The sequence below is a fragment of the Pristiophorus japonicus genome, chromosome 4 (genome assembly GCF_044704955.1).
Source record: "Pristiophorus japonicus isolate sPriJap1 chromosome 4, sPriJap1.hap1, whole genome shotgun sequence".
Taxonomy (NCBI): Eukaryota; Metazoa; Chordata; class Chondrichthyes; family Pristiophoridae; genus Pristiophorus; species Pristiophorus japonicus.
The window spans coordinates 190659558-190673485 of record NC_091980.1 but is presented as its reverse complement, the minus strand read 5'-3'; the positions used below and the strand labels follow the sequence as shown (position 1 = coordinate 190673485).

Genomic DNA, 13928 nt, shown 5'->3' with positions numbered 1-13928 from the left:
AATGTCAAAAAGGCAGAGAGTGTGTTTTTGTGACTGTAATGGGGCAGCTCTGACCTGCAAACATAGGAGTTCATATTGAAGATTTAGTAGGGGCACTATAATGTTCTAAACAGAAAAAAAGACTTGGATTTATATTGAGCCTTTCACGACCACCAGACGCCTCAATGCGCTTTACAGCCAATTAAGTACTTTTGGTGTGTAGTCACTGTTCTAATGTGGGAAATGCGGCAGCCAACTTGCGCACAGCAAACTCCTACAAACAGCAATGTGATATTGACCAGATAATCTGTTTTTTTTTTGTTATGTTGATTGAGGGATAAATATTGGCCAGAATACCGGGGATAACTCCCCTACTCTTGTTCGAAATAGTGCCTTGGGATCTTTTACGTCCACCTGAGAGGGCAGACGAGGCATCGGTTTAATGACCCATCCAAAAGATGGCACCTCCGACAATGCAGCACTTCCTCAGTACTGCACTGAAGTGTCAGCCTAGATTTTTGAGCTCAAAAATCAGGAGAAATTTACCAACTGAGCAGGTGGGTTAACAATGAGAAATGTAATATAATGTATATTATCAATATTAAATATTATGTATCAAATGTACTAAAATTAGTCACACTATTTTTAGGGAAAAAAGGAAAACATGATCTAAACATTTTTAATGAAGATGGCAAGTTTGATGAGGTGAATGTGGAGATGGGATCTTTATGAAACCATTAAAAGAGGATGAGGAGATATTTTTGGAAGCTATGAAAATTTTGAGCAAAACATTAAAAAGTGATTATTTCAAAGTTATTCATGGCATAAACTGCCCAAATAATGAAGATACAACATTCATAGTATTAAAAGGGACATTTTGTGATTCAAAAGAATCAAAATATATGGGCTTGATGCCAAGGTGAAAGTGAGATGAAGGTGGTTTATGCTGGTCCTGAACATAGACTGAAACAATGGGAGCAGCTTTCTGGTTCTCTTGTTCCCATTCAAAAAAAAACTTTTGTAAATGTAAATGTGCATGTTGCAAAGTACTTACATTTTTGTTTTAATAAAGTGTAAGTAACATGTGTAAGGACATTAATGGTGAGAGCGTACTTTGTAAGAAAGAGACATTTGATTCTTTGAGCCAGCTGCATCCAATAAAATGTGTACATGTTTTAATTCATTCATGGGATGTGGGCAAGGCCAGCATTTATTGCCCATCCCCAATTTCACTTCAGAAGGTGGTGGTGAGCTGCCTTCTTGAACTGCTGCAGTCCGTGGGGTGGAGGTAATCCCACAGTGCTGTTAGGGAGGGATGATGAAGGAATGCTGATATCATTCCAAGTCGAGATGGTGTGTGACTTGGAGGGGACCGTGGAGTTGATGGTATTCCCATGCGTCTGCTGCCCTTGTGCTTCTAAGTGATAGAGGTTGCAGGTTTGGGAGGTGCTGCCGAAGAAGCCTTGGCGAGTTGCTGAAGTGCATTTTGTAGATGATACACATTGCAGCTATGGTGCGTCGGTGGTGGACAGAGTGAATGTTTAAGGGGATTTACACTGTCATGGTTAATTTTGTTCCTGGAGAAACTGAATATGGCTGGTTTTGCTGACTTTGGACCTATGGGAATGCCACAAAGACCACAGAAAAGAAACAGAGACCTGTTTCAGCAGATCTCAGCGCCTTTTATGTAGGCCTGGGAATTCCAGTGCTTTCCCTGCAGGAAAGGGGAATCGGGCAGAGCTGGAACAGACCTATGGGCTGGAACAGACCCATCGGAGCAAGGCAGATGCGTCAGGTGCGAATGTCAGCTGGGTGTTGAGTCCAAGAGTTCCCAGGAAACAAGGTGATGTTGAATTCTTGTTGACCAGGTGGGCCATGGGAGTCTCAGGGAGTCCAAAGATTTTAAACTTTAAACATTCCGTTACCACTCCCCCTCCCCACCGCTCCACCACCACAGCCTAAGACATTAAAAATAGCACCTCAATAAGGCCATAAAAACAAATGTTTTACGACATGAGGTATAGAATGTAAAAGTCAAGATACAATGGCACAGTAAATCTATATAAAACCTTAGTAAGACCACAGCTGGAGTACTGTGTACAGCTTTGGGCTTCACACTATAGGAAGGATGTCAAGGTGAGAAGGTGCAGTGCATATATATTGAATGCTGCCTGGTATGTGAAAATACAAAGAAGACTTGAAAAACAGGAGCAGCTTTCATATGAACAGGGGAGACAAAAGGGTGATTAGATAGATGTGTTTAAAATGATGTAAAAATGGGGCAGAGTAGATACAAACAGACCATTTCTAATAGCTGAAGGTTTAGAAAGAAGGGAACATCAATTGTAAGAGATTTAGAACAGGGAGCAGGAGAAACTTATTTTTACTGAGACTGTGGAATTCATTGCCAGAGTTAGTGAGTGAAGCAGAGACTATGTCAACATTTACGAATCAGTTAAATAGGTGTTTGAAAGAAAGAGGGATAAAAGGATATGGGAACTGAGGGGATGCATGGGATTAAGACTACCACTCGTGAACCATACCCGAACATGGACTGGTGGGCTGAACAGCCCCTTTCAATGTTTAATTTCTATGTAATTCTATTAGCAGCCAGCAGATCCCAATGTCTAGCACACACTTTTCTGCCCTTTCTATCAGCAAAACATCCTGCTAGGGTGGGAGTCTAGTGCTGGGGGTGTAAATGGCTCAGGAAAGGCCATCCTGGGCCTAGACCTGGACAGGAGCAATACACTTTGGGTGAGCTACCTCTGTTCAGTGGCAGGGCAGGAAAATCTTCCCTAATAGTTCTAAGTATAAGGAAACTTCCGAGAAAATTCTGATTTATTTTTCTCTGAAAGTGAAAACAGAAAGACATGATTGGAATGTGGCGTACCATGTTATTTCACCCCAATAATAAGCTGGCTTCTCAGCCTTCTTCTGCTGGGTCTCGGGAAGAAAGTCTCTTGCTCCGGGGCCAAATTCCATTTCTCCACTGGGCTTTACTGTGACCACTTCAGCTGCTGCTTGCTCTGGAAATGACATTTTCTGCTGGACTGCCTGCGTTCCACTACCTGCCCTGTGGGCTGAATATTTGCTCACTCACTGGGACTTCTCATCCATCCCTGCTGGTTCCCATCCTGCTTTAGATGTAGCTGAACGATCTCTGCTTTGCTTCAATCAGCTTGCATCCTGAGGCCTCTGATTATGTTCTGCTCCACTTGTCCTTCAGGACTGCTCCATCACCCTTTGCTGGACTGGCTCTTCAAACTCCCATTGCTGCTCTTAATCCCGTTTGCTCCTCGCCGCCCTATTCCTCTGACCAGCTCCTTCATTTTCACTGATCCCATGGATTGACCCTTCACCCTCCCTTGGCTACATGCTTTTGGTCCTTGATGTCACTGCCACTGCTTCTTCCTCCTCTGCTGGTCCATCAGATCCACTGGTGGACATTTCTAACGCCAGTGATGGTGTGCAGTGACCTCAGGCGTTAGAAATCCCCATTGGCTTATGGTCAATTCTCAACTGCTCATTGGCCCACTGATGCCAGTAGACAGCCGCCACCATTGATATTGTGACAGTCAAACAGCTGCCAGATCTGCCACATCTTCACAACCAACAGCAAACCTGAGCGTTTGCTTGTGAATGCTCTAATCTGACTCCACACTGTCGACAAGTGAACTGCGCCCCATCACAGGTTATTAGACTTATACTTTGGACTGTTTCATATAGTCTCTTTTATAACAGCTACATGTCTCACCTAATCTCTGGCACACCAATATGCTTATTTTGGCTGCCGTTCCACCACTGATATTGTGACCGTCAAACAGCTGCGAGCCCAATACTTCCAGCTCATGTTTCCCCCCCGCCGCCCTGCCCCTCTTGAGCCCTTCTCTTAGAAACATAGACATAGAAACATAGAAAATAGGTGCAGGAGTAGGCCATTCGGCCCTTCTAGCCTGCACCGCCATTCAATGAGTTCATGGCTGAACATTCAACTTCAGTACCCCATTCCTGCTTTCTCGCCATACCCCTTGATCCCCCTAGCAGTAAGGACCTCATCTAACTCCTTTTTGAATATATTTAGTGAATTGGCCTCAACAACTTTCTGTGGTAGAGAATTCCACAGGTTCACCACTCTCTGGGTGAAGAAGTTCCTCCGCATCTCGGTCCTAAATGGCTTACCCCTTATCCTTAGACTGTGACCCCTGGTTCTGGACTTCCCCAACATTGGGAACATTCTTCCTGCATCTAACCTGTCTAACCCCGTCAGAATTTTATATGTTTCTATGAGGTCCCCTCTCATTCTTCTGAACTCCAGTGAATACAAGCCCAGTTGATCCAGTCTTTCTTGATAGGTCAGTCCCGCCATCCCGGGAATCAGTCTGGTGAACCTTCGTTGCACTCCCTCAATAGCAAGAATGTCCTTCCTCAGGTTAGGAGACCAAAACTGTACACAATACTCTTCTCCCTTTCCTGTCACCCAGCCATCCATCTTTGATTTCTCCCCTCTCCGGTATCTTGAACCCCAATTCTGACCCAAACCCACTGCTACTCCTCAACCTTCCTCCTCTCCTGTTGCCATCTAGGCTTGAGTCCCACTTGAATAAGCCCACAGCTACCCTCTTTGCTCTCTTGCCATTCTCTGAAGGGCCCACTGAGGCACAAGCCACAGCCTCCTTACAAGCAGCAAACCCAACTGCCTTACCCACGCAGCACATCTAGTGGGGGCTAGCTTTGCATGGATTCAAGGTATATCCTGGGGAAAGAGCAGGGGAGTGCGACTAATTGGTTAGTTCAAAAGAGCCGGGACAGGTCGAATGGTCTCCTTCAGTGCTGTATGATTCTATGATCTGCATGATTTCATCTCCCCTCACCCCCCTCCCTCTCTTTCAACCCGCCCCACCCCTATCCTCCATCCCCGCCCCCCCTCTCCTCCCCCTCTCCTCCACCCCGCCCCCCCCTCTCCTCCACCCCCGCCCCCCTCTCCTCTCCCCCGCCCCCCCCTCCTCCACCCCCGCCCCCCTCTCCTCTCCCCCGCCCCCCCTCTCCTCTCCCCCGCTCCCCCCTCGCCCCCCTCTCCTCTCCCCCGCCCCCCCTCTCCTCTCCCCCGCTCCCCCCTCTCCTCTCCCCCGCTCCCCCCTCTCCTCAACCCCCACCCCCTCTCCCTCGCCCCCCTCTCCTCTCCCTCTCCTCTACCCCGCCCCCCCCTCTCCTCCACCCCCCCGCCCCCCTCTCCTCCACCCCCGCCCCCACTCTCCTCAACCCTGCCTCCCCCTCTCCTCCACCCCTGCCCCTCTCTCCTCCACCCCACCTCTCCTCCCCCTCTCCTCCACCCCCGCCCCCTTCTCCTCCACCCCTCCCTCTCCTCCACCCCCACCCCCTCCTCCTCCTCCTCCCTCTGCTCCACCCCCGCCCCCTCCCTCTCCTCCACCCCGCCCCCCTCTCTCCTCCACCCCACCTCTCCTCCCCCTCTCCTCCACCCCACCTCTCCTCCCCCTCTCCTCCACCCCCGCCCCCCTCTCCTCCACCCCTCCCTCTCCTCCACCCTCACCCCCTCCTCCTCCTCCTCCCTCTGCTCCACCCCCGCCCCCTCCACCCCCCTCCCCTCCGCCCCCCCCTTCTCCTACATCCCCGCCCACCACCCCCCTCCACTCCGCCCCCCCCCGCCAACACACAATCTTACATTCAAACCTGAAGTATCGGTTTGGCTAAGGCTGGTGAGGAAGAGTTAAAGCGTTTTAATACTGATGCAAGCGACCTGTAAATAATAATTTACCAGTAAATAATTCTGTCGCCAGAAAATCTTTTGGGAATTCTAAGCCACGGCTTTTTATAAATATTCAAAATGTACCAATTTGAAAAGACAGATGGAGGTGTTACTGTTAATTGAACTACATCTCTCAAGTGATATTTATTAATGATCACACGTCTGACCCTCATTAATCATTCAGTGAGGTGAGCAGACCCTGTTGACCAGGGGAAATGAGGCTGACACAATGATCAAAAGCACCAACAGGAAATATACTGCACTGATGTTCTTGGTCATTTTGAAAATCAAGAGAGCAAAAGTAAGCAGCTTGATATTAATTAGAGAAAGGTGCACACTGAGAAAAATCTTCACACATTTTTTAAATATTTCTTGCTGTTCACTCCACTCCCCTGCTCTCCTCGCTGTGCTTCCATGGCAACGTGCACCCTGTGGTATTTCACCCAAGTATCCATGATTCACGCATGAGCCCGAACTATGAACTTCAGCAGGCAATTCACTGTAGGGGACATCACAGCCAAGCCCAATCCTACTTCTGGTCTCATTTGACAGCCACACACACACACACACCAACACACACACACACAACACACACCCCCAACACAACACACACACATACCCAACACAACATACACACACACCCAACACACACACACACACACACACACACACACACACACACAACACACCGAACACACACACATTTGGTGATCAGGAGTGGGAAGTGTTTTTTCTCCTCCATTACCCAGCTGATAGTGAGGCTCATTGTAGCGGCACTTTCACAAACCTGGCTGAGATCAGCATGAGATCAAATTGAGCATCTAGCTGCTCTGTACGGCTCAGCTATTGACAAGATAAACTGGCTGAGTTGGCAGAGAGCATAAACTTTACATCTGAAGCAGGATTTTGTTCTGTAGAGAACTTCTGCAGAATAATTTTACATTCTAAATTTACATTTTTTAAATTTGGGGGTATTGAATCATTACATTCAACAGAATCTGCAAGCAAAGAAAATCAAATCATACACTTCAAACAACCAGTATCTATGTAGCTGCCTATGTCTCCATTACTACAAATGTGTTCATTTGCATCATTCACTGTGCATCTGCAGATTTTTTTTTTTTTAAAGTAGCATTAAATCAATGGTCAGAATTATTCCAAATTTTGTACTTAAATTCTGGCATATTTGGATTTGCAACTAAGGACGGTCTCTTCCAACTCATCTCTAGATAATCTTATGCCGGGAAAAAAAAAACTTCAGATGCAAATATGGACACCATTGCAAGGTAAAAGTGGCTGCTGTTCAGTCAAGTGCAACAGGGCACATTGTGCTGCTGTCAGGTTGCTTTTTTTAAAAACTTTGATGTTTCTAGTGTGTGCTGAATTTAGAACGGAAGTGGGCTGCCTGGTGAAACTGATAAGGACCTGAAGTGTTAATAGCTATTTAAAAATATCTTGTATACCCTTTTCACTTTAACTGTCCAAATAAAAATAAACCTGTGTCTTCTTTGTTTCACTTACCAAAGAAGCAAAAGCAAAGATTTTTATTTGTGAATTAAATGCAACCAGCCAACAACAACTTGAGTTTATTACAGTGACTTTAATGCAGAAAACATCCCAAGCTGCTTCAGCAGAGGTATTGGGAAAGTAATGGATGTTGAGCTAGATAGAGTGACCAAAGGCTTGGCCAGAGAGCCAGGCTTTAAGGAGGGTTTTAAAAGAAAGAAGGGAGGTGGAGAGCTGCCCTTTATAAATAACTTTGCAATGCAGTTGTATTGCAGTACAGAGTGTAGACTGAAGAATGGATAGAGAATAAACACAGATGAATTGTAAGGGGATTGTCACTGTATGAGGAGAAAGATCCTGGAAGACTGCATATCATTATGACACCATCCAGATGTGATCCAATAATCTCATTGCAATGCAAATTGTGAGAACAGGCTTCCTTTACAATTTTGCATGGGTAATGGTTCAGCTTTACAGCTTAAAAAATTTGCCTGAATAACTGTTGCCCAATAATGTACATTGTGCTTATGGAGTGAGAAATGCTCTTACCCAATAATTGGATGCCTGAAGCCAAGTTTTCTCGTTGCCTCTTCAATTTCCTTCTCCAACCAAGATTGTGGACGCATCAAATATTTGACAAATTGTGAAACCCACCAGACAGAGGGGTCTCCGTGAAGATGGGTTAATCGACCTGCGAGGTCCTCAGGAATAGCCAAAGGCAGATATGGCGGTCGCGGGTGCAGGCTGTCAACGATAGGCAGTTCCACTACTTGTACATCTTTATCGTTGGCCTCACCTAAAAACAGAATATACACAAATCTGAATCTCAGATGCATTTCTTTAAATCAGGAATGCTAGGCTGTACTGAACTGGAGGGAGTGCGAGGGTGCTTTGAGGCTGCTGAGCCGATGCTTCAAACAACTTAGGGAGGCGGTTCGAGAGTGTTGTCAGTTTTCTGCTTGAACTGCAGTTAACCTGTTGCCGAAAGAGCCACAGACCTTCATTGAGCTGGATTTAGGGAGAGGAAAAAAATACATCAAGGGCAAACAAGGTGAAAAAACTTATATAAAAAGTAAAAAACTTGTGTTTTTATATAAATGCAGATACCAGCAATATTCTTGGATGAATGACATTTATTTCTTGGTAATCAATTGGGAATTAAATTCCAGGCGGCTCACAGTGATGTCAGCACAATCTTAATCCTTCCGATTGTGTACCAACAATTTGGAGAATTCCCTCTATTAATATGTGCCACCCCTCACCCCAGTAAATTAAAAACCCATCAAAAACAAAATAAACACTTGATTCCAAAGAAAAAGTATTGCGTCTAGTATGCATCCACCACACTCCAGACATTGTACTCCAAATTGTGTGCCACTTCAATAGAGGTAGAAAAATCATTTAAAATAGAGTAAGAGGGCTCGTCACTGACCTGCGGCCTAAACTACACAAGCATTTTTTCCAACCTACAACGTTCACTCACTCAATGGAAATTTGATTTTGTGAACTTGAAAGGACATGGCCTCTTTTTAGTAGCCACACAATATACAGAAATACATATACAGACAACACAGAAACTGGTCATTCAGCCCAGCAGATCCATGTTGGTGAGTGCCCTCCACACGTGCATTAATGGTAAAACATTCCTGACCTTGTGAAACTGTCTACATGAGCAATGCCATGGGCGATCCCATTTTAAAAATATAAAATGGATGCACAAGAATGATTTCCAGGTTTTAATCTCATTTATTGGTTAAGCATTGATTATTTCATTGCTCTGTACACACAAAAAATTAGTCACCGCTTCCTTAAAAACTGTCCTTCCGTAATTTTCTTTTTGCAATAACTGATCTCACTTGAAACAAAAAAGTTAAAAGAATGCAGAAAAAGGTAAAAATGATCAGAAATACATCAAGGATGTTGTGAACAAAGCCCATCCCCAGCCTTTCTATATCAAGTGATACATCACCATGGAGATATGCAAGAATATTAGTTTTAATAGAAATAATTATTCGCAATGAAAATCCAGCTTCCTAACTAAGAAAAAAAATCCGCTGCTGCCCTTAAACCGCTAGACCTGTATTTTTGCTCTGTATTAAACTGGGTTTTCAGCATAGTGAAGGTTCACTTTTTCTTCCCTACTCAAGAGATCCCAGTGCCATGGCGATGCCCAAAGCTATGAGCAGGCAAGTAATCTTCCCCAGCCTCAGCAATGGTGCTGTGTTAATGGGAACACTCGACCAAGTTGCCTTGCCACATCCTACTGCTCACTGGCACAGGGCATTTGATACAGTAATGCACCATACCACCAGCAATTAGAGAACTCCAAGAGTTAACGGTACAAACAGCAGATAGAAGCTGCTTTAAGACCTGACTCTGCCTGAAACCAGTGGAACCTTTAAATTGGGAAATAGTGAACTACACGAAATAGCCGGCATGCTTCATGCTTTTTAAGCGGTACCTTTGTGATTGGCTTCCATGGTAATATAAGACTATAAATATGCTTTTACATTATTCTAATACAGAATAAAGACAGAACAATGTCTTTATGTAGACAAAATTAGTTTAAACTGTGTTCTCGCAAATGACATTGCATTGTAAGGATAGGCACATATAGATTTATAAATAAATAAGCTAGTTGGACAATATTGAGGTAAAAGAGTTGTTAGGATTAAAATACATGGCCTAGAAATAGGATGCATTTGCGGCACCAGTTAGCAGCCCCGGAGTGTTAACGGGGCGCAGATGTGTTTGTGACCAGGTGCAGTGCTGACAACGATTCCTGCACTATTGGGTGGGAGCTTAGCGACAGCGCTTCAGAGTTGTGCCCTGATCTCCTGCACCCGGAGACCATTACATCATCGCCGTGCACATCGCCCCGCACATCGCCCCAGACCCGAAATGCACTTCTGTCTCCTGCAGCAGCAGCGGGCAAAAACACCGGCAGCTGCAGGAGGCATGGATCGAGGGCCGGCCACTACCGGGACGATAATTAATGGCGAGGTGGTCGAGGCAAGTAAAAAAAACCTTTGTTGCTGACGCTTCCTTCCGTTTTCTTCACGGGGTCCTGCCCGCGATTATTCAGCCCAGCACTTTGCTTCAGTGCCGGGCTGATCGCGTGGTCTTGCCGCTCCCTTGGTGGTCCAGGTAGGTATTTTTTAAATTGCAGAGCATGCAGCAATGGCCCTTCCCTTTAAGGGAGGGATGGGCCCTTTGGACGCAGCAGGGCTGCACGGCCCAGTGTGCAGCGTTGCTGAAGTGTGCACCCTGTTAGCGCTCCAAGAAGGAAGTGGAGCGCTTGATTTAGCACACCACTTCCTTCCTAGAGCGCTAAAGCCAATTTCTTGAGAGGGGGACAACTTTAGCAACTGGCGCTAAGTTTCCCGCCTCTCAAAAGTTACCGCCCTCAAATGGGGCGATAATCAATTTCTCTCCCATAGGCTTTTAAAACCTTTTGATCACAGCTGGGGAGGGGGTGGGGTGAGTGTAACAGGAGATTACTTCAATATAAAAAGGCAATAGGGTCTTTTTACTATAGAGCAGAACATCAAAAGTTTTGTATAACAAGGCTATGGGTTGGGAAGTAACTGATAAGAAGAAACAATGTGGAGCAGTTGCAGAGATAAGGAAGCAAGGCCTGCAAACTGTTACGAGATTCTTTGATGTTTGATAATTAAACTGCAGATTTTGGAAAGGAAACCATATAAAATAGCTAATTTTACAAGGGTTTAGAGGAGAACCACGGACAACATCAGAACAAGACGCTTAAGGAAAGGAATTTAAAAAAAAGGAATCTTTGTTTTCTCCCAAGATACAGAATCGGATCAATTCTTTGTTTTGAGTTGTGCTTGTTTAAAAAAAAGGTAGTATGAAAAGCTAGTACTTCCTTTGGTTCAAATTTTCATGTTGTATGTCAAGATAAATTCTTTTAAGTTAGAAAATAACTACAGTGTTTTGCTTGATTTCTTGGCCTTTTGTATTCTGAACAGGAGAGAAGTAATCTTACAGTGGTGACAAATGGTTAGTATCGTTTGCCCGATATAGGAGGCTGTCCGTGATAAGTGTGGATGGTGCAAGCAGTGGAGGCTGAATCACCAACAGGTATTGCCCAGTGTCGCTATCATAGAAACATAGAAACATAGAAAATAGGTGCAGGAGTAGGCCATTCGGCCCTTCTAGCCTGCACCGCCATTCAATGAGTTCATGGCTGAACATTCAACTTCAGTACCCCATTCCTGCTTTCTCGCCATACCCCTTGATCCCCCTAGCAGTAAGGACCTCATCTAACTCCTTTTTGAATATATTTAGTGAATTGGCCTCAACAACTTTCTGTGGTAGAGAATTCCACAGGTTCACCACTCTCTGGGTGAAGAAGTTCCTCCGCATCTCGGTCCTAAATGGCTTACCCCTTATCCTTAGACTGTGACCCCTGGTTCTGGACTTCCCCAACATTGGGAACATTCTTCCTGCATCTAACCTGTCTAACCCCGTCAGAATTTTATATGTTTCTATGAGGTCCCCTCTCATTCTTCTGAACTCCAGTGAATACAAGCCCAGTTGATCTGGTAATTATTTACTACTTATTTTTCTCTTCTGTTTATGAATTCATATTTTCTATCTAGCTTGGATCTGGATATTTCTGACTTAATTCTCCCTCCACCAGTCTAGCCCTTTCTTCATGACTTACAGCACAACATAGGAACAGGAGTGGGCCATTTAGCCCCTTGAGCCTGTTCTGCCATTCAATTACATCATGGCTGATCTTTGACCGAACTCCATATAACCATCTTTTCTCCACATCCCTTAATACCTTTGGTTAACAAAAATCTATCAATCTCAGATTTAAAATTAATTGACCTAGCATCAACTGCTGTTTGCAGAAAACAGTTCCAAACTTCTACCATCCTTTGCGTATAGGTGTTTCCTAACTTCACTCTTGAAAGGCCGGGCTCTAATTTTTAGGCTATGTCCCTTGGTCCTAGAATCCCCAACCAGTGGAAATAGTTTTCCTCTATTTACCCTATCAGTTCCCCTTAACATCCTGCAAACTTTAACCAAATCACCCATTAACATTCTAAGTTCCATGGAATACAACCCTAATTTGTGTAATCCCTCCTTGTAATTTAATCTCTGGATTCCAGGTATCATTCTAGTAAAACTACGCTGCGCTCCCTCCAGCATCAATATTTCCTTCCCAAGACTGAACATAGTACCCATGTGTGGTCTAACCAGGGCTTTGTGTAGCGGTAGCATGACTTCTATCCTCTTGTATTCTACTCCTCTAGATATAAACGCTAGCATTCCATTAGCATTTTTGATTAATTTCTGTACCTGTTCATGACATTTTAATGATCTATATATATGGACCCCCAAGTGTCTTTGGACATCCACTGTTTCTAGTTTTCACCATTGAGAAAGTATTCTGTTCTATCCTTTTTAGGTCCAAAGTGGATGACCTCACACTTGCCTATATTGAAATGCATTTGGCACAGTTTTCACCATGCACTTAATCTATTAATATCTCTTTGTAATTTTTTGCTTCCATCGACACTGCTTACTATGCCATCTATCTTTGGGTCATTGGCAAATGTGAATATGTGGTTCTCTATCCCACCATCTAAGTCATTAATAAATACAATTAATAGTTGAGGCCCCAGCATAGATCCCTGTGGGACACCACTAGTCACATTTGCATTATCGAATGCCTTCTGGAGGTCCATATAAAAAAAATCCATAGACATTCCTCTGTCCACTACTTTATTCACATATTCAAAAAATGTACTCAGGTTCATCAAGCATGACTTTACCCATAACAAAACCAAAAGGATGTGCATTGCTATGATATGCAAATTATTTGAAACTATTACCAAGCAGCACGAAACCAGAGCGGGTGCAGCAGTCTTTAAACAGCGGGAGAGGGAGAGCCCACTGACACACCAAGCAGTGTGAGAGGCGGAGGGAGGGACACACCAAGCAGTGTGAGAGGGGAGGGAGGGACACACCACACAGTGTGAGAGGGGAGGGAGGGACACACCAAGCAGTGAGAGGGGGAAGGAGGGACACACCAAGCAGTGTGAGAGGGGAGGGAGGGACACACCAAGCAGTGTGAGAGGGGGAAGGAGGGACACACCAAGCAGTGTGAGAGGGGGAAGGAGGGACACACCAAGCAGTGTGAGAGGGGAGGGAGGGACACACCACACAGTGTGAGAGGGGAGGGAGGGACACACCACGCAGTGAGAGAGGGGGAGGGAGGGACACACCAAGCAGTGTGAGAGGGGAGGGAGGGACACACCACGCAGTGAGAGGGGAGGGAGGGACACACCACGCAGTGAGAGAGGGGGAGGGAGGGACACACCAAGCAGTGTGGGAGGGAGGGCCGAGCGGCCCAAACAACGACCCAGCTGAAGACAAGTAGCAAAAAGCACCAAAATCAAAGTGTGACATCACGGGAAAGAAGGGAAGTGATTGGTTGGTGAGTTTTTTTGGGGCATTGGTTTGAATGAAGAGCTGGGATTAAAAACCAAACTTGGAAACTTAATTAATTAAATACATTAGAGATGGCAGGACAGGCGATGTGTTACTGCTGTTGCACATGGGAGCTGGTTGTCCCCATTGAGGTCCTCAGCGACCACATCTGCAGCAAGTGTCTGCAGCTCGAGGAACTTTGGCTCCGCGT

General features: G+C 45.2%; 1 protein-coding gene across 8 annotated transcripts in view; it reads right to left on the bottom strand.

Moving 5' to 3' along the window:
- The window catches only part of LOC139262274 (alpha-(1,6)-fucosyltransferase), a 1093864-nt gene that overhangs the window by 68020 nt on the left and 1011916 nt on the right, over positions 1-13928 (bottom strand). For all 8 annotated transcript variants that reach the window (XM_070877420.1, XM_070877419.1, XM_070877418.1 and 5 more), the window contains one exon: positions 7802-8048. In XM_070877420.1, coding sequence (XP_070733521.1) covers positions 7802-8048 — 247 coding nt within the window. The remainder of the gene's footprint in view (positions 1-7801; positions 8049-13928) is intronic.